Genomic DNA, 20,850 nt, shown 5'->3' with positions numbered 1-20,850 from the left:
GTTTAATATATAGACAAGAGGTATACTAAATATTTGAATATATATCTTTCTGCTTAACCAATACAATTTCAGGAATTTAGGAGAGTTCCAAAGATGAGGTTCAATACAACTGTTCTGGACCATATGTACATACACCTTCTGTGCCTGAAATTTCCTCTGTACACAGCCCAATTCACAGGTACAGCACGGGCATATTTTAAAGCTTCTCTAAGGTAATGTAGCTTGAAATAACTTTCTTCTTCCAGCAGATAAAGGTGTGTATGTTACAAAGCCCTAGAAGCATCCAGAGACAACCAGAGTTTGTCTATACTTAAGTTGTAAAATGGTTGGTAAAACAACGAATGACATCTGTTAGCCTTCTGGGACTTCATCAGGAAATATTTTGTATGTATTTCCATTATTAGAATCTCCATATAATGCCTCCTTTACTAAAAAAAAAAGTTCAAAATGTCCTTAATCTATGTAGGAATAAAGAAATTTGACATATATTTGGGACTATTAGGAACACAAGAAGCAGCTAACAAGTGCTGCAAGAAAACACATATTCTGTGAGTCAGCTGAGAAACTTTGGATCGGATCCTGGGGGAAGGCTGGGAAAACATGAAAGACATCACAGAAGCCTGAAAGGCTGCAAGAAAAGGGTAGATTTATTATGTGATGAACTGAAATTGCAAGGATGTTAATGCTGTGTGTTTTTCACACAGAGCATACTTGTTTCAATGTCATCATCATCATGACATACCTTACATATGAACACTGGGTTTTACTTGAATTAAAATGTGTTTCCAGTACGTTTTAAGTTGTGGGATACTGTGTACTCTTATTTTAGGTAAACCAAACAAATTCGACTCATTATTAAATGTACAAACCTCATAGTGTTCATATTCCTCCACATCAAATGTCTTAAAGTCAAAAAATCCATGCTGCAAAGCCTAAAAGGCAACAAGGTGTCAGTTTATACTGAAATAAGATATATAATTTCATTTTATAATACTACTTTGAGAATGAGAACTAAATCCCTAGATTTTTATGTTTATTGAAGCCTTTTTGTTAAGACAACATTACATTTTGCACAGATTAACAACACAGACAACAAAAACTACAACAATGTCACTGAAACATGTTAGATTCATTATTTCCCCTTCAAAGACAATATGATGGGACACAAAGTTGTTGCATATCACTTAAATTATAAAACTGATTCTCCCCACCCCACCATGTGTGATTTTCTTCTGTATTGCAGATGACAAGTAAAAAGCAATTCCCTTTTTGTCATACACTCATTCAGTGATTTCTATGCTTGAGTGTACTTTCATGCAGTTGGACATAAAACATTGAGAACATTGAGAGTTTATTCATTTTCCATACTTTATATGCTACTCTGGTTTTATCACCATAATACCTAGGCAAAATGGCATGTACAGAATACAGTACCATGCATAACCTGCATTTTATTACTTCTTTTAATACACAGATAAAGTTCACTAGACTACATTAGACAGTGTCTATTACAGTATTGAAAGAAGTTTTGTATTTGATTACTGTACTATTATTAAATATGCCAATTTTGTACTGAAGTTTTGTGTATAATACCATATTGAAAACAATTCTATGAATACAGAATTCATAACACAAATTTATTTCAAAGAATAGGCACAAGGCATTTCTTCGGCATGTATTTATACTGAATCTATTCCATTCTGAGAAGTGTAGATATTACACAATATTCTGGGATTAAGGAGTGATTAAAAAAATCACAGATCTATGATTTAAAAAAAATAATCATCAGACTGCTATTATTTCCTACATATAGAGCACCTTTTTAGGACAAAACAAAAATCACAGCTAGCTTTATTCCAGAAAACACAGGCTCAGTGACTGGACTGTCATGAAACCTAAGATACTGAGAGGTTTGTCTGAACAGCTGATTTTGAGACATGTATTTCATTTAAGCATGGCTGGCTGGCTACACTCCAGAACTTGCAGGCCTCCTGAATTACATGTATATGATGTACATGCACAGGAACACCAAATTTATCCAGGTAAGACTACTTTAAATTAAGGCATAGGGTTTCTGCTTGAGGTATTTTTTCCTCTGTAAGTGAACTGGACAAAAATTCAGTAATAAATTTTATGAGAAGAAAGGAGGAAAACTGATTCTCACAGTCCTTTTGATGTATTTGTTGCAGATAAATTACAATGACTGCACTGACTACTTCAGAGCTTCAGGATCTGTAGAATGCCTCACAAATTACAGTCTTGCTGTTAACTGACAGCTCCTTTCCCACCCCCACAGAACTAAAAATATTAAGCTTGATCTTTTTTCAATTTTTAAAAACACTTGTTTTGCCATACTTTTAAGGATTACAAATGGTCTATAAAGTGTCTGTACAGAACTGCTCCTATAGCCTGCTCCCTTCATCAAGATCAATGGGAAATGATAAACAAAATTTAAAGGCTGACAAGTAAGATGTGAGGTAGCATTTTTTTAAAAAAGCAATACTGGAGCTTAATATTGCCCAGGACTATTGAAAGTGAGACATCAAACCACCAATAAGATACCTTAGCTTCAATTGTTTTTAAACAATTCTGAAAAGATTAGCGTCAAACACTGAACCAAGTGTTTTGGGGGAAAGTTTGGGCCAAGTACATGCAAAAACTGCTCAGATTAAGTCACAGTATACCTGTGTATTCTGTATCACTTGACTTTATCCACCTGTTAGTCCCTCTTCCCCGTGGTTATAAATCATCTATTAGCAGATCTAGCACAGTGCCTTGGTTGTTAAAAGCTGCCTCCAGCCAGGCCTGGTGCATTTGCATGTTCCAAGTCATGAGGTGAAGTTCAGAAAGCTGTCAAAGGCTAGGCCAGCCAGTAGAACTGTAACCTTCCTCTGCTGGCACTACTCAAATACAGTCCTCAGTACCTCAGGCTTCATGAGAGCATACTACTCATTCACACACCTTTTGAGATCAGATTTTCTAAGCTACTTTAACAGTATTTTCCTTCATGATTTAAAAATCAATTTAAACCTGTTTTGCTAAGGAAAAATGTTATTACCTTATTTACTCCCTGTAAACAGTCCAAGATGGTAAGATTGTACGTGCAGTTTCCAAATGAAGCATCCCTATAGATTTAATACAAATGAATTTAATATACACAGAATTATTTTAGGAACTTGGGGAAAGGCAGCACACAACAGAATACATTCCAGCTATTCAATTCCTTTTGAGAACTCTGAATTCCTGAAGAAGACATCTTTTTAGAAGCTTGTTCATGCTAAAGAACTCCCCTGCCCAAGACGCAGCTCAAAGTGCAATTAGATACTGCATGTAATTTTAAGTGCATATTTTACATCAGCTAACTACATGCCCTTTTCCAAATCATTTATACTACATTGGAACAGGAAGCTTTGCATCCTCTCTCAATTGTATAATGACAGCAGCAAATAAAGCAAAGCTTGCTTTAACCATTATTCAAATCTTAATTGAGTTACACTGTCTAACAGGGACAAGCAAACAGACTACTAGTTTGGAATTAATTTATAGGCCTTCGTTTTGATACCTGATTACAGATGTGATTCAAAGTTATCCAGATATAATTAAATTTAAAATTACTTAACCTCAGTTCTACCACTATGAAAATTACAATTTGTCTTTAGAAGATGAAATGAGACTCCAAATCAAAACACGTTCAAGTGGTAAGAGACACTAACATAAAAAAAACCCATACCAACCACCACCACCAAAAAAATGCATTGTGGAAAAATGAAAAAGTACTTTTTCAGACCAGTTCGATGTTAACAAATTCTTCCTGAGCAGACTATCTCCTTATCACTCATTAAAGAAGTCTTTTATAGCTTTGCTCTAAGTTGTCTTAGAGAGAGTCCTAAGAACTGCAATTTATCAGAACTGCAAAATTTTACATTTCACCCAAATATATATTTAATCTATAATTGATTCAAAATTTCAATCTTTCATTGAAAACTTGCTATAAGCAGTATGAAGCTTGTTATACTGATATGCTCTTTCAATCTCAAGTACTTTAGGGGCAGAATATTCTCACCTATTCTTTAAGAGTAGAATAAGTATAGCAGTTTTGAACAAGCCATGTTCATAGAAAATGTTTTTAAGAAAATGAAAAGCTGTATCTTTGGCAGTGTCATATTACAGGCAGGCTACTCTAGAAAAGCTTTTGAATAATTAGATTATTAAAGCACAATCATAATGTTTTGGAAAGGGAACTTTTAAGTGTGTATAAACTTTCCATATCCAAATCCAACAGGGAAGTTTTAAAAAACAAGAACCCAGTATTTTCATTACACTAGATAAAGCAGAACATACCAAAGCAGCAAAATATGAACTTTACAGACAATACATTTTTGACAAAGTAAAAGTGGATAACAGATCATTTTAGCACAAAAGCATTTTAGCACACAAAAAAGTCTTCTGAGCAAAAAAACTGAAGGACCCATTGGAAACACATACAGAGCAGAAAGTTTTTAAAAGCTGCACTGGTTTTCTGAAGAGGCCGACAAAAATAAAATTCAAACCCATTAAATATTTAGAGAACTATGAATGGAAGATACGATCATAGCAGATGTTCTATTTTACATGTTATTTTGCTAAAACAAAAGTATAAGTTATATTTTATCTGTATGTATATAACTACTTCTTTGACTGATAAGGCATCTGATAGTGCAGTACAGGAAAACAATATTGAGGGAAAAGGCCACAATCTCTAATCCATTAATAAGAAATACTATGAGAGAGGGAGAGAAGACAATGAACTTGACCTAGATGTACAAGATAAGCGTATCAGAATTCCAGGTGTACAGAACTCCTAGCTCCAGTTCCCACAGACAGCTATTACCAGTGACGTGCACAGGGATGGTGGCAGCTGACATGGATTGCCTCCACCATCCACGTCTGACCTCTCATTTCTGCTGGTGTGCACCTAATCATTAAAGCAGGTGTGCTCCAACTGACACCTGCCATCCACACACAGTGAAACAGTAGGAAGACTGAAAATTAAAAAGAGTCAAAAGTTTTGGAATGGCCAAATAAAAACTTGTTTAAACCTAATCCCAATTTTCCAGAAACTCAAAGAATAGCAGTATTCTAATGTTTTTTTAAAGAGCTGACATCTCAAAAACTCACACCCCCATCTATCCTTCATGGCAGAACGCAATAACGTAATGAAAACATAAGCAACAGGTACGAACAACAGTGCAATGTGGCAGTGAAACAACACCCAGAAGCAGTGGCTTATATTACCTAAGGCTTCAAGGGCATCATGGGGTTTGATGAACCAGGGCAAGTACTGAGCATATCATATTAGACCTTGCCATAATCTCTCTCTCCTGCTCTGTCCCTCAGCTATCTTCTGGTAAGAAAACACAAGCAAATCATAAAAGTTCCTTGTATCCTAATTTGGAGAACAAGATAATGGAACAAAATCTATGCAACTTTTTTTCTTTAAAGCCACAGTCATTTTTATTTTAGCACTCCCAATCCTTTTTGGAGTAAACCCAGGAATACATATACATATATATTTTCTTCTCTAGTTTCCAAAAGTACAGTTGGCTGATTAGAATCAATTCCAGATGCAAAACTTTCTGAAACTTTACTGTTTTATGCTCCAGAATTTTAAACCAAACTATCTGCAGGTATTACATTTTAGGTCTAAGAACAAAGAAATTAATCTGGCAGAAGTTGTACATATAATCCATGAGGACTCTGCATGCTGGATCTATTGACACAGTACAGCAATATCTGAAGCACAGGTAAGGCAAGTGCTTGTGGATTCAGTATTAGGAGATGAAACCTATTTTACAAGTTTCAGAACATACAGCAAGTCACAAAATACACTTTACAGAGTTGTTTTAAATATTAAAACAATGTTTTAAAAAAGTATTTATTTATGACAAAAAGTCACAGTATGCTTATGAAGTGGCATCTTTTAATACTCAGTCTTCCTATCAAAAAGATGATTTCGCATTATTCCAGAGAAGCATCAGTATTTCTTTACAATTTAGTCAAAAAGTATTTTGCAAAAGTGTGAGAGAGGACAAATGCACGATGCCAATCTTACTGCTGACTACATGTTCAAGAAAGGCCATGAAATACTCAAAAGGCAAAGATTAAGAATTTTACCATGACCTGAATTCCTGAATGTTTTAAATAAATTACTTGAGTGAAATATCTTTTTTGTTTAGAGGGAGTTGGCTAAGGTATTTTAAGTCACTAATTGTTTTGATACTTTATTTGTTACAAGGAAAATCAAAACAAATCTCCCCCCAGTTACCTAGGTGACTTCCTCCAGGCCAAGGCTGGGTTATCAAATTCTTTTTCTATCCCAGAGAAATCAGTCAGAAGTCATGTGAAATCATTAAGAAGCTTCATAAATAAAATCCCCAAATTTAAACTTGTTTTTTGAATCCTCCTGAATGAATGTATTTACTGAAGAAAACAAAATAATTAAAAGCTAATGCAGAGTAGCTAGTGCAATTTCACTATTCTTTGTGCCAACCTGCCTTCCTACTGATTTTGTACAAATTTCCAAACCATGGATAAAAACATTGGATACTGTCAGAAGTAGTACTAACCTTTACTAAAATTCTGTTAGAAATACAGCTATTCTCATACCACTTTGGCTTGAGAAGTCAATTACATTTTCTTTCTAAGAATGATAGATATATCCCAAAAGTTTTAGAGCAATACTTAATAATACTGATCTTAGCTTGCATAAAATGCAATAGGTTCTGAATGGGTCACACTTTGTTCCACAGTAAAACCAAATGCAAGGACTAACAGTCATGAGGAAGAGCACTGTAAAGAAAAAATACCTTTACTAATCTTAAAGAAACATATTCTAGATTAAATTAAAATTAGTTCCAGACATCCTTCCTATTTAAACTTTTTCTACTCCTTTGTCCACTGTACACAGTCAGCATAGTATCTTACAGAAAACTAATGCATGTGCTTACATTTAAGATAATAGTAATTTTTAATTAACTGGGACTACATAGGCATGTACAAAAACATTTAAGTGAAACTTGCACTTCAAATCTTACACCTTTTTGTTAAACTCAGAAGTCTGTGTTTAAGAAAGCATAAAAGAAAAAGGAAAACCTCATTTCATATCAGAATAATGCAACAGAGCACAGACAGACATCTGCTGCTTTGCAGCACTCTGATTTTTGTTGCTGATTACATGTTTTATTACAGTATTATTTCAGTCTTTTATGGCCAAATGTATAAGCACCTTGTTTTTCAAGTAGTGTTTTACCAGCTATTACCTGACAGTACTCTATCTGCTTTCAAAATGAAAAAAATGTGAATATTTCTAGGAAACACAGATTCAGTACGAATCTGAGCCGGCATTACAGAGTTGCATATCCCCCATCCCATTTCACAGTTGTTGTAGCTGACCTCAATACTGCATAATGCTTTCCCTTTCACCAAACCTCTAAGCGCTGTCAATAACAAAACAGTTTGTTTCCCAGTACTTGCCAATAAAGAAACAAACCCCAAAAACCACACACTAAAATCTAACTCTGAAATTCACGTCATTATTTAGAGACTGAACATAATAATATTAAAATATATTTGTTTTTTCTCTTGAACATAAAGTCAATACAGAGTAGTTCGAGATAAAAATTTGAAACTGTTTCACACACTACATAACTGGTATTTATGACAATTTTAACTGGTGTTAGCACTGCTTTTTAAATGGAAGTGAGAAGATATGTGTAAGATCTTCAAGAGACTAGAGCGTCACCAAGTGACAGTGAATCAGCCAAAAATAAGATTAAAGTGTCTCAAATACAGTGTGCCTTATCGTCTCAAGTTGCCTTTAGTTTTTCTAGCATAAAAACAAAACAAAATTTCCATGTATCTTGTAAGAGGTGAATTCTGATTTCCTTCCACCTCTGAACTATATTTGCTGAAGCTGTCTTTAAATGAAATAGCAGCTGAAGACCTAAGCCGATTAAGGCTTTTTGAGGTCACTGAGCTAGATGAAAGTAGATCAGTTTCCCAGTGATCACTTCATGTAAACTTACCTCAGTACTCCACAAAGAATCTGACAATCCTGCAGCTTCTACTTATTCAAAGTTGTCTATTTTTTTCAAATAGAGGACACTTCAGATATCAAATTAACAAACTTGTTAAACAGTCCAATTGTAACATTTAACTGCTCTCTGATAAACTCTTCACTTGAACTACTCAAACAGAGTTGACCTATACTACAGAAGTTATATAGTATCTAAGTTCCAGGCTGCAAGAACAAACTCTGAATCGCAGTGATTGACATCTCAAATTATTTCCTTCACAGACCAACTTGTTTCTTCACAGTACAGTCTGGTGTCAAGCAGATATACTACCTAAGGCAGAGCTACTGCTTCCAGTACGGGTTCAATTGCTTGAGCCTCTGTATTATGCTATATTTTGCAACAGAGATTCCCAAATGTCCTGAAATGGACACAGGGGGAAATATCTCAAAGGCCTTGGGAAACCAAGGAAGGAGGATTAAATAATTTCTTCCCCATTCCCTCCTGATCTAGATTGCCCCACTGCACACCATCAGATCTACTTGTCCTTCTCTCAGCCTGAGTAATTCTTAAGCTCCTTATGCATCTATACCAAACTCTACCTATGAGTTCAAATATCCCAAATATCCCCTTCCCTATCAGATATCCCACTTCTTATCCAGCCTCCTATCTTGTCATAATCCTTCAGTTTATTTCCTCCCTCCCCTTTGTCTCACCTCTGGTACAGGTTGGTTACACACCCATCTTCCTCAGCAGGACAAACTACACCGCAGGTAACAGAATCTACTTAGGCTCTAATCCAGTGCCAAGACCTGACGTAGTCCAAAGCAGATCCAAAAGAAACTTAAGTGCTTTCCAGTCTCACACCATATAAGAGGGAATGCTCAAGAAATCAAGACATTTAATTCTTCTAGCAAAAGCTCATAATACTATATTCCTTCTAGAAACAGCCAGGCTTTGCTCAAGAAGATTGCCTCCCTCCCATCCTCTAAAATAGTCAAAACATTGTGTTTAAAAAAACAAAGAAAACCCCAAACACCAAAACTCATCCACACCAGAGAAAACCCACCAAAAAACCCCAAAACCTGTCAAAAGTGCTTTAGTTTTAGCCAACACAACCTAGGGCTTGAAATACACAGACAAAGACTGCAAAGGAATTCCATTCCGGAATACTTCTTACTCTCTAAATTTATTGCCCTCTTCTCCTAAAGCTGACAAATGGAGTGAAACAATTATAATTTTGTAATTATTTTGCCAACCCAGACAGCAAAAACTGAGTAGTCCCTTTGCTGGACATTGTCTTCTCCAATGTTTTTTGTTAGTATGCTCTCCCTTAGAAAATACAAAATGCTCTGTGTATACAATAAAAAGTTATCTTCAGAAAATCTTTGCGTTTCTTCTATATTTTTGATGCTTTCTTTGCTGACCCTAGACTAGGTAACTATTCTATTTTGAAACAGAATTTCATGAATCCAAAGTCATGAGGATTTCCTTCGAATAATCATTTAAAAACACTTCAAAGGAAATTTTTTTGTGCCATTAAATTTATTACTGTGGTTCCAATCAGCCTCACAAGAAATCACAGAGCCAATTACTTTCATTACTCCTTACCAGTCAAGCAGAAACAGCGACTTTATTATTACTACTACTATCAACATCATTATTATAAGGAATTAGTTGCAAGGCAAGGATCTGTAGCCTTTGGTTTGAGCAAATAGGATCATATGAGACTGTTTGGCAAACACAGTATTCCTCCCAAGTTTTCTGTCTTACAATTTTGGGATCTGACAAATAAAGTTCTTCGCTTTGTAAGAACTTCTTTTTACACACCTTAACCTTTACTTTGGTAGGGGAGAGAAAAACCTAAAGACTATATTTACTGTAAATCCAAACAGTAGATGTCTTTAATTGGTGAACAAGATGCAGCTATTCAGCCATGGGGCCTGATGAGATGTGTCCCAGGGTCCTAAGGGAGCTGATGTTGCTGCCAAGCCACTCTCCATCCTATTTGAAAAGTCACGGCAGTGAGGCAAAATCCCCAGTGACTGGAAAAAGGGAAACATTGCTCCTGTTTTTGAAAAGAGTAGAAAGGAAGAGCCAGAGAACTACAGGCTGCTGAGCCTAATCTTTGTGCCTAGGAAGATAATAGAGCACACCTTCATGCAAGCAATACTAAGGCACATGCAAGACATTGTTCTTTTCTAACGAAGATCATCCCCCCATGTTTTATACAGAATTTGGAGAAGTTAAAAAACACTGACATTTAAAATAACTGACTTTCTTATGCCATGTACCAAGTATTTTTTATCATTCTCTGAAAAAATATGGATACCACTAGCTTGGTGAACTTCTTGGGCTTTGGAGAGCTATCAATGACCTGGTTAACGTATAAGCTCTCTGCCAATAAAAGCTATCACTGATTTAATACCTCCTTAAAACGTGTTTGATGGTTTAAGATTTCATAGTCAAACTGGTCTTGACATAAAATCTACCATCCCAACAGTTTACACTGCATCTGGCTCCTATACAAAGTATGAGAACAGCTAATCTGATCTTCCTTTGCTGAGTGGTTGAAGAATCAGACGAATTTGATACAGACAAGGTAGGCCTACATTTACAAATGCACTGGCTGACAGTGAACACTACTTGTAAAATGCTGACTCCCCTGAAAAGGAGGATATTGACCTTCTTGCAGTCAACTTTTATTGCCAGTGTTTGCATAGGAATACCATGAGGTATTCTCATTCATAAGGCACAAGGGCATAGTTCACACCATGAAAAAAATTTGGAAGTCTCTTTATTAGATAGGCATGATAGCTAAAACTCCCTAGATTTGGGTCTCAATATGATCTTAGTACAGAGAATAAAGACAGATTGATGGAAATTATCTATGATTAATTGAAAACATTTAATAACTCGAATATCAGCTCCTGTTCTGTAAAAGAGAAAATATAACAGCATACAACTCCCTTTATTCCTCTAACTCTACCTACTTACAGATCTAAAATATTTGAATGACTTCCAAATAGTAAAACATGATACATGATGAAGAAAAGGTTTAATTGCTAAATTGCAAACATGCTGAGAACTATTTTAAAAAACTGACAGTTTGCAAGGAACCTTACTTAAAACTTGTATCAATCTAAATTATTTATTATCACAATACAAAGCAAGTAATACCACCAGATGTAAAAATTATTTTTTCTGGACATCAGTCATTTTGATACAATGTCTGAATCAGAAAAGAAACCCTTTTTTAGGAAGGCAATCTGAAAAAAATTTATTTAGCAAAATCCAAACCAGAAAAGCTAGGCTCATTTCTTGTGTTCACATACCTAAATGGAAGATATGGTGGATTAGATCCAGACAGAAGTGTCCTGTAAGCCTCTTCTGGTGTTTTCTTCAAGTATATTACCTAAAAGGGATGGGGGAAGAGGAAAAAAAAAATCAGCCCTGAGCCTGAAAAGTCATGAACCAGATGTTAACTTCCCTCAGCCCACTAAACTCCTAAGAATACATACTGTACTCCCTCATGAGCTACTCCTATGGACATACACAGGTCAGAAAAGAGATACCTACACAAAGAAATTATTCAGAAATCAATAGAAGTCAACAGAAACTGGAATTTCTGGCTTGTGTCATTCCTCTACTTTAAAAAAAGAAAATGGAGAAAAAAATCACATATTGCTCAACTGAGAGAGTTTAGGACAGACTCAACATCATATTAAGATGAAAAAGACATATCTATACTGGGAGTTCTCTCTCTAAATGAGTCAAAATACCATTGTGGCAGCTGACTAAGGAAACATTTCTCCACCACATCTCAATGGAAGATTTTCCAACAAAAGTATTTTTTGATTCCTAATTGTCAATATCAAACTACTAATTAACAAAAATATCCAATTCAACAAGCTGAACGTGTTACTATGAGACCAACATACAGTTAATATAACACCCAAAGCCAAGGTTCATTCTTCTAATAGCTGCACTGGCTTAAGTAAGAAATACAAGTACATATTTTTGAATTTCAATTCCTATTTGTACAGTACACTTAGTCCTAAAATAAACCTAATTCAGAATACATATTAAGCAAGTACTTCATTTACAAAATATGAAATTCATTCAGTTTGGAGTGGCATATTTCACACATATAAACATTTATTACAAACCAAGCCAAATGATTTTCCTAGCCATTTCTCTCCTGTTCACCTTACCACCAGCATCTACATGGCTACTTTACAGCTCTACACACATTTTACTGACTGTAAAGTACTCTAGTAATTATTTTCTTAACCAGGACACAGGTGAGTTCCTGATTTAAAAGCTCTATTCAGCTTTTGACCTTGAGCACGTTAGAACATAGGTAAGTGATGGTCACTCCCAGAATATCTGCAATTAGCTTTTTGTCCCAAGTTAATGGCATTCTTAGTACTCTGTAAGATGTTGTCACATTAGGTAGATTTTCTTCCATTTCTTCCTCAAGCATGGACAAATCAGACAGCAAAGACAAGATAAGGATTAAATAAAACACAAAAAATTGACTAAAATAAAACAGTCTGAAAAACTCTTTGCCACTATGCAATGAATAGATGGTCCAGAATAATCTCTTTTTCAAATACAACCTATTTGAGTGCTTTCAACAGCTAGTCCAATTTTGGACCAAAACCCTCTACACAAACTGATCTCCATTCAAAAGATCAATCCCCTAACTTGGAATTGTATTTTAGTCTCAGCCTCCAATGTTGCTGCTCCACTCACCATGGTCACACTGATAGCATGGATCAGTATTGAAAAGGTTGAAAGATAAGCTTCCCACAATTGTGACACTATGCTGGCACGTGATGTGTAGCAATACAGGCCAGATATACCCACTGTCAAGAAAACTCATACCATATGTCCTAAAAAGCTTGCAGAACAAAAAGGGAATTAGTATTTTACAAGCCCATCTTAACACTTATCCACAATATTTCAAATGCAGTTTGGATTCATCTTGTTCCCACCTGCATCTGCCATTTTAATATTAGAAGTATTTGGAACAGTTCCCCTTTAGCGCTGCTGCGTTACCACAAGAGTTCTGTGAAGACAACCTAAAGCAAGCTGCAGAAAGGTGTACAGAAGAGGCTGCACACACTGCAGTGACTGAAAAGCCTTTGTACTTGCTGACCCTCCAAGGGAAGGATTACAGGCTTGAGCAGTAGTGTGACATGCTTAGATTACCAGCAAACAAACCTTTAAAGTTTCAGGTAGGGCTGAGATGTCCAATTTAAATTTTTACATTAGGAAAAAACTCCTGCAAGCAAATCACTGAACATGCCATAGTAGTTTGCTATTACCCAGTCATTTGCTGCAATAAAACTACAACCTTAAGAACTCAACAGCTTTTCTCCCTTCCCGGTATAACAGAAGTCTAATAAATGCTGTTACTACCAAAACATACAGTTAAAGTAATCATGAGAGTGAAATATGGCCAGCCCACCTGCTATCTACAAGGAAAAGGAAAAAAGGCTCACTCTTCCCAGGGTTTGCCACAGTGTAAAAGCATGTTCCATCGAGAGTGCTTTAAAGTCAGATTTTGGCCCACTAATCAAGTTTTAGTCTCTGAAGAATTGCAAGAGGTAACTACTGCTTGTTTCTTACAGGGTAGAATTAAAGCTCTAGATTTACCAGAAGCAGCAAAGTGTCATATATCCGTGTTCTCTCTTCCCTCTACCCCATTTCTCTAGGAGTACAAGAGCAATCACTGATATAAACAGACCAGTATTCCTCCTGCTCTTCTCTCCCAAGGAATTCAATCCTTACTAGACAGAGTACACAACCAGGTAGGTGTTCCTCGGTTTCCAACCAGTAAAAAAACATACCCTAAGTATATGGAAAGAGAGACCCAGCTCACCATTCATATATGTGTTATCAGACAGGTGAAAATGCACTCTCCTTCAAGATTTCTCCAAGAATTAATTATTTGATAAAAAGTGGGGAGTTAAGTATAATTGAGTTAGACCTACCTACTCTCACTCATTGTCCCCCCAGAAACTAAGTCAAACCAGGCTACTTTAGTTTTGGTATGCATGAAAGCACTTGTATTTCAAAACAATTTTTAAAGACTTCTTTTTTAAGAAAAGATTAACTATTATGGAAGGCTAGATTAAAAATCCTAACAACTAAAATCTCCAAACAGATGAAAAGGAAAGCTGAACAACACTAGCTTCCATATAGTCTCTGTTGTGCCTGATAAGATTTTGCAAAACCTAGTAGCACCCTGTTTCTGACTTCACTGACCAGTTTGTGTTGTAGTCTTGGTCATTTATGAGGAACCTCTGCATGATCAGGGAAGTCTTCATGTTCTTCTGTTCTTGTAATACTTTAAATATTTTTTTCTTAATCTGAATTTGTGACAGAAGTGATTTTTGTGGAATTCTTAAGAACAAGGACAATATTTTAGCAACCGGGCATGATTAAAAAAGAAGTACTGGAAGTCCACTGTAAAAACTGAAATTTATCAAATGCATCCTCCTGAAATGCATATTGCCAGTGAAGTTTTAAGATTTAACTTTCACTCACATCTCTTATTAAAATATTTAAATAGCTATAGGGTCTAAGTAGCTGTTTAATGGAACAATCTAAGTTGCATAATCACCACTGGAAACCCACTCCTAGAACCTGATCCACTGCTTTCCACGTTTCATTTTACACTTAATGTTTTAACACCAGGACAAATAAACCAAGCCTTCTCAATTAACTTTCACATATTGGTAGAGTTCACAGCTAAAAGATTTTCTAGGTTCAAAGAACTTGTACAATCATAGAAAATAAACTGAGAAATCAATTCAATAATCACTATGCTTCTGGTCTAGTAACTTTAAGAAAGGCTTAGAGAAAAATATTTCTCCTTCCCAGTATGAATCCCGCTCCTGCCATGAGAAGCAATTAATCCTAAAACAGCCAAGTTTAAATGTAAGTTTGTGGTTTGAATTTTTGTCATTCAAGAAAATGGTATCCCATGGAAAATGTGCAAATGATCTGCCAAAGCCATTTCATGTCTAGTAAAATAAATGAAGTTAAGGGGCAAAGCCAGGGTTTCCCTAAAACTCATGCAGCAGAATTTCCAAAGACAGCTTAGAGAAGAATGAAATGACAATCTGCATCCATCCCTTGAGAAGCTGTTTTACACACAGCAGAAGTCTCTTAAGGAAGGTTAGGAGTATCCATGTGATCAATAATACTTACAGCATATGCACCTATTAAAAATGCTGCGTTTGCTCGTTTCCGCTGGTCAAAACTGGTGTAGTACACTATCTTCTTTCTTGATAGACTGAAATACTGTTTAAAGAAAGAAACAAACAAAATATCATAGTTACTAAGAAAAGAATGCACTTCAAGAACACTTCAAAAAAATCCCTTTTCCCAAACTGAAAAAAAAATACTTATAAAGGGATTCTTAAAATTAAAGGAGAAAAAATTACTGATACCCTGAACAATCTTCTTACATCACAGATAAGAGTACAGGGAAGCAGCCACTGTATCAGGGCAGATCTCTTTGTTAGCTGTAAAAAAAAATTCTGTAAAATGCAGCTGAACTAAAATGTTCAGTATAAAAAACTGAATTTTTTTCCCCAAGTTTAAGTATTTGAAAGAACAGCTTATGAACACTGATTAAAGACATTGACATTTACAGACTAAAACTTCCTCCTATATGTTGAATCTCTTTGCATATAATTCTGTGGAGAAGATAAAAGAAAAATTGAAGCAATCAAGTTAAGTTAAAACACTCTTCCATATATACTACCTAAAAATGGGGTAATGGACATCTTCAGAAAACTTCAACAGCAAGAATTGATTTAAAATGGAAAAAAAAAAGAAAAAAAAAAGAAAACATTGCCTGGAAAAAAGGCTAGGCAAAGACAAAACTAGTGATACTTGCAATTCTTCTTTCTTTAGGAAGAAAGGAAGCCTCTGTCAGAATCCTGTGGACAAAACTCCCATTGAAAACAAAACCAACATGCACCAGAACAGAACAATAATGACAAACTGCAGCAAAACTATTTAAAGCCAGAAAGAGACAAAACTGTCACTTAGAAGTGGCAAGTTGGACAATTTACTGCATTAATAATTTTTTGGCTTCATGAATTGCTACCACTGTGATGCATGTTTGTCCTGACAGATTTTTACAGTACAACTCCAGTTTTGAGGAAGTTATCAACAAATATTCTGGTTTCCGTTTCTAAGTATTTGAAGCACGTTCTATTTTTAAAAGTTGCACATTCTATAAAATGCTCTAATACCAATGCTGCTGTTACCTGGCTTCACTGTTGACACTTGGGAGTGGAACATACGGTACCTGCTGCAGAATAGTGTTTTATTTGTTTAAGTAGTGCCAATTGTATCTCACTTCCAGAGATCTGTGTCTACTCTCACCTTAACTCTTGTTGCAGATTTTAGAATAACTTTAACCACAGAATCAAATTTTGCAAAAAATCAAATAGCTGATAAACTAAGGAGAAAACTGATATAGGTATCACAGCAAGCTTCTTACTCCCAACCCCCAGCAACAGCACCTTTTATAGCAGTTCTAACTGTACATTCCAGTCTGGTCTTATTAGCCACAACTTCCAGAGGTAGAAGGAGAGTTAATGCAACTCCGTGTGTCTAAATGGGATTGTAATTCCCAAGATAGCTGGCTGCTGCTGATTGGAAGAAGCTGTATCTAGAGACCAACAGCAACATCTCTCTCAGCATATATGCAAACATACAAAGCACAAGTAGTTATTTAATTAGTGAAGTATTCAATTATTATTAAAACTTGACAAAATTAATCCCAGTATTTTAAGATTCCTCCCTTCTTCCCCCTCCTCAATTTTTTAATTTTAGTGTTCTCTAACTGCAATTCCACCCATGATGTGTAGGTGGGATAAGATTACAGTAGTTATGCAACAGTGACAGAACTTCAATTATAACTTATTGACTACTACTTATTTTAAAGCAAAGTTCTTTGCGGCAGTTTATAGTTCACCAAACCCACTATTTTAAACTGCAAAGCTAACTAGTCAGAAGTTCTATGTAATGAGACCATAGTTCTTGTTCTATTTTATGGAATGGATTTTTTAATGTTTTGGGTATATCAAGTAATTTCAGTTTTGAGACACTTTGTACCTGATGTGGTGAAAAACAGAAGTTTCCAGAACATTTTAATGAAAACAATGTATCAGTTTTATTGCATAATTTTCAAAATGTAAGGTTATATGATATTCAAAAAACATATCCTGACTAAAGCTTTAACACAAAATTGAACTTAACATTAATTGACATTAACAGCTTATAGCATAGTAGCCAGTGGAAAATGGCAGCATGATTTAACTTTTCCAAAGCCTGTAAGACAAACCACTGTTTTTATTTCCCCACTAGTTACAGAAAATCAAGTTTTACAGTAAGTGTTTCCTGAAGTGTCAATGCAATGCCTCTGTTAACGTTAACATGCAAATTGTTTACTCAGTACACTTTAAATATCAATACTAAGTTATATGATCTACTTTCAAAAATACTGATTTTCTCACCATACTTAATAAGCTATGTGTCCTCCTTCGGATAGATTCAATGATAACAAGCTTTCAAGACAGTTCTGGAAGGTAACACTTTTTACAGCTCCAGAGCTCCACCTGAATGGATTAAGGCTTTAGTTCCCTGAGACACTGCTCAACTCTGAAGAACCAGGACTGTTTCAACAAGAACTTTTTCAATACAGGTTATCCTACAGAATAGCCAGACCTTAGATAACATAGTTGTGAGTAATCTTCTTTCCTAAAACAAAGGCACGCATTATGAAGCATTAAGAATATTCTTCTTTACCAGTAAGAAAATTTTAGCAGTTTCACACATCATTAAAAGACAAAATGTAACAACAGTATCTGTCAAGATATATCCCAAAGGAACATACTAAAAGACAGTCTTTTGAATTAAAAGCAGAGGTTCCACAGAAAGCATGGCAGGTTTTGGTTTAGGTGATAAAACTAATTTATAAGATTACAAGAGGGTTCCAGAACATGTTATTTTCATTATAAGATTACTTTTTTTTAAAAATAATAGATAAGTTCCTGTTTCTTGCAGGCCTCAAGAGAGATTTACTTGCAGAGAAACTGATGACAGGCTTAGAAAGTGCCATGGTAGACGGTTACTAGATTGTCAACTGCGTAAAATCACCAGATTATTTGTCAGTATTTCATATAATGGATATGGTTAAACACAGTTGTACTGTTCAAGCAAGAAATTACTGCAGTATGTTTAATAAGCCTGGATCTATGCAAATTCTATTTTTATACAGAGAGAGATGTATATATATGTAATATGTACACGTAAATAGCAGTGAATACAAGGGTGGTAAATTGCATAGAAAATGGTTTATTAAAACGTGCACTCAACCCTGTCTCAAAATTTAGGCTGTCCTAAGGAGATGCTTGCAATTACTACAGTTCCACATGTATGCCCAACAGTTTATTTATATTAAAACAACAAATAAGCCAAACTCCTCTGTGACTCAGCAGCAATACAGTTAGCACACAAAAAATATTAACCCCATAGTTCATAATGCTGCCAGTGTTTTTCCTCCCCTGCCTTTGATCTTCAATATTCATATCATTTATATCAGCAACACTCCCTGATCACCTCTGCTCCTGGATTTATCGAGAATGTGTAAGGCTATACACACATAAAACACAGAAGGTTTTTTAAAGCAGTTTTTATGAAGTCAGAGTTGTTTAAACAGAAGAAACAAAATCTTTCTTTCATAAATGAACTCCAGTTGCTTAGTCAAGCATTTTTTCCCCCTACAGAATTCAAATTATAAGCAGAAAGATAGCACAGCCAAGCATTTTTTCCTTGCTGTTGACTTGGATAGTCAAAATCATCTCCACAGCAACTGAAGCATTACAAACAAGGTCCAAAAGGTTTTCCTGTAAGATATAACCAGGATTTTACCTCAAACTTTCTTGGCAAATGGATATCTAAATAAATTCTTCAGCTCTTCAAAACAGAATTATTTACTGTTTTTAATATCAGTCAGCACAGAGTTACCATAGTTTACTTTAAAATGTTGGTCTGCCATTAGCATATTTCAAACTGGTACCCTTCTCCATCCTCACCAGTCGCACAAGAAAGGAGAGAGGAAAACAGAAAACTGCCTCTAATGTCTAACTTCTCTCCCAAACCAGAAATAGATACAGTTGAAAGATTTGGAAGGGAAGTTTGTGGGCTTGTTTGTTTTAATGAGATCTTATACTCTCATTTCTCCTGTTCCTATTCACAGAAGTTTCAAAATTAACAAGTCTAAGTCTTAATTCCTTTTGAGACAGTGTATCCATACAAAATCCATCACGTTTGTAATTTTTTTTTGTGCCACACTTCAAGACTCTTTTCTTAAGAAAAGCACATGAAGTGCTTACCCAAGCAAGTATATACCAAGTCATCTGGGCTTAAGCACTGTCATTGCCTCAGGGTCCCAAAAGCGTTGTAGTATGGCAATAGCAACCATCCCATCATAATCTGCAGCATCTTTTACTTTCTATAATCAAACACTTCCTGCTGCTGGTCACAGGGAACTCTTAAGGCAAGGATATGCAAACAGCAGGTTGCCCCAACAGGACTCTCTCTCATGACCTGAACTTCCGTCTTACACACGCTACTTCAAGCCTCAGAACTCCTCTTTGGGACACTTGAGAAGGGCAGACAGGGGAAGATGAGGTGTAGAAGGGTAGAAACTGTGAATCCGTAATTCTTGATGAGCAAAGCTGAGCAGCAGTCATTTAGCAAGGCCTGCAGATGTGTGCTTCTGATACATGCAGGTACGTGTACGTGCTTCAGCCCTGGGACTTGGTCTTACGAGACTACTTACTCTCTGCAGGTAGTATCTAAAATAGGTCGCAGTCTGGCATATATTTTAACTATTAGAAGAGCAAAGCTTACATTAGCTGTACTGGCCCACCCCAGGGGTAGTGCCAATCAGCCAGACTGGAATCTATTCAACTGTAAGTTTCTATACCACTTTGGCAGTATTCCAAGCTTTAGCTGTTTGATTTCAGGTATTACTTTCAAGTGGTTGCATTATCAGGTTACTCTTCCCTCTTATACACTAGTAGTTTAAATTAACCTATTTGGAATTAGCCTCTGGCAGCAACAAACAGCACCTCCTCCCAGAGGGGCTGAGACTTCTCATCAGCTGTAATCTTCACCTAGCAGTGCTTTTTCAACAAATGTAAATGTTGCATTAAAGTGACATCACAGTTTGTTAAATCAGCCCTGCAAATATCAAAGTCAATAGTTCAGTTCCAATTTAGCTCCCTTGTTTATTTTTTCCATGATAATATCCAACCTTGTTCATCATGCTTACAAGCCACTTCTGATGACATGCTTGCTTCATTCAAGATAGATGATGGCCTTACAAGAAGAATAAAGCCTGTAGAGACATTCCTGTTCAATACTGAACCATTAAAAACAATCCCAGGATATTTATTAGTTGTATACTTATTTCCTGGGTACCTAGGCTCGGGATTGAAGGCATTCTGGTTCAACCATAAAAGCAGGAAGATACACTTTAACAGTAACACATGAGACTGTATTCGGGTCCCAAACTGATCGCAGTCTTAATCTGAATCTGGAAAAGACAGAACTGATCTCTCCAGTTTCCAGGGGCACAGGGAAGTTAGAACAGTAGCTTTACTATTGGTTCTTCTCTGGAGTAACTGCTTCACAGTTTAACTCAAATAAAAGGTCAACAACAGCAGAATTAAGGTAAAAAAACCAGATTCCTACTGAG

At 35.8% G+C, this 20,850-nt stretch overlaps 1 protein-coding gene across 1 annotated transcript in view; it reads right to left on the bottom strand.

The window, feature by feature from the left end:
* CDC14A (cell division cycle 14A) overlaps window positions 1–20,850 on the bottom strand; it is a 56,379-nt gene that overhangs the window by 23,070 nt on the left and 12,459 nt on the right. Inside the window, 4 exon segments of the mRNA XM_064664576.1 lie at window positions 870–932; window positions 3,059–3,125; window positions 11,387–11,466; window positions 15,276–15,368. Of these exon segments, the coding sequence (XP_064520646.1) occupies window positions 870–932; window positions 3,059–3,125; window positions 11,387–11,466; window positions 15,276–15,368 (303 nt within the window).

Source organism: Pseudopipra pipra, chromosome 9 (assembly GCF_036250125.1).
Source record: "Pseudopipra pipra isolate bDixPip1 chromosome 9, bDixPip1.hap1, whole genome shotgun sequence".
NCBI classification, from domain to species: Eukaryota; Metazoa; Chordata; class Aves; order Passeriformes; family Pipridae; genus Pseudopipra; species Pseudopipra pipra.
This window is presented reverse-complemented; position numbering and strand designations above follow the sequence as displayed.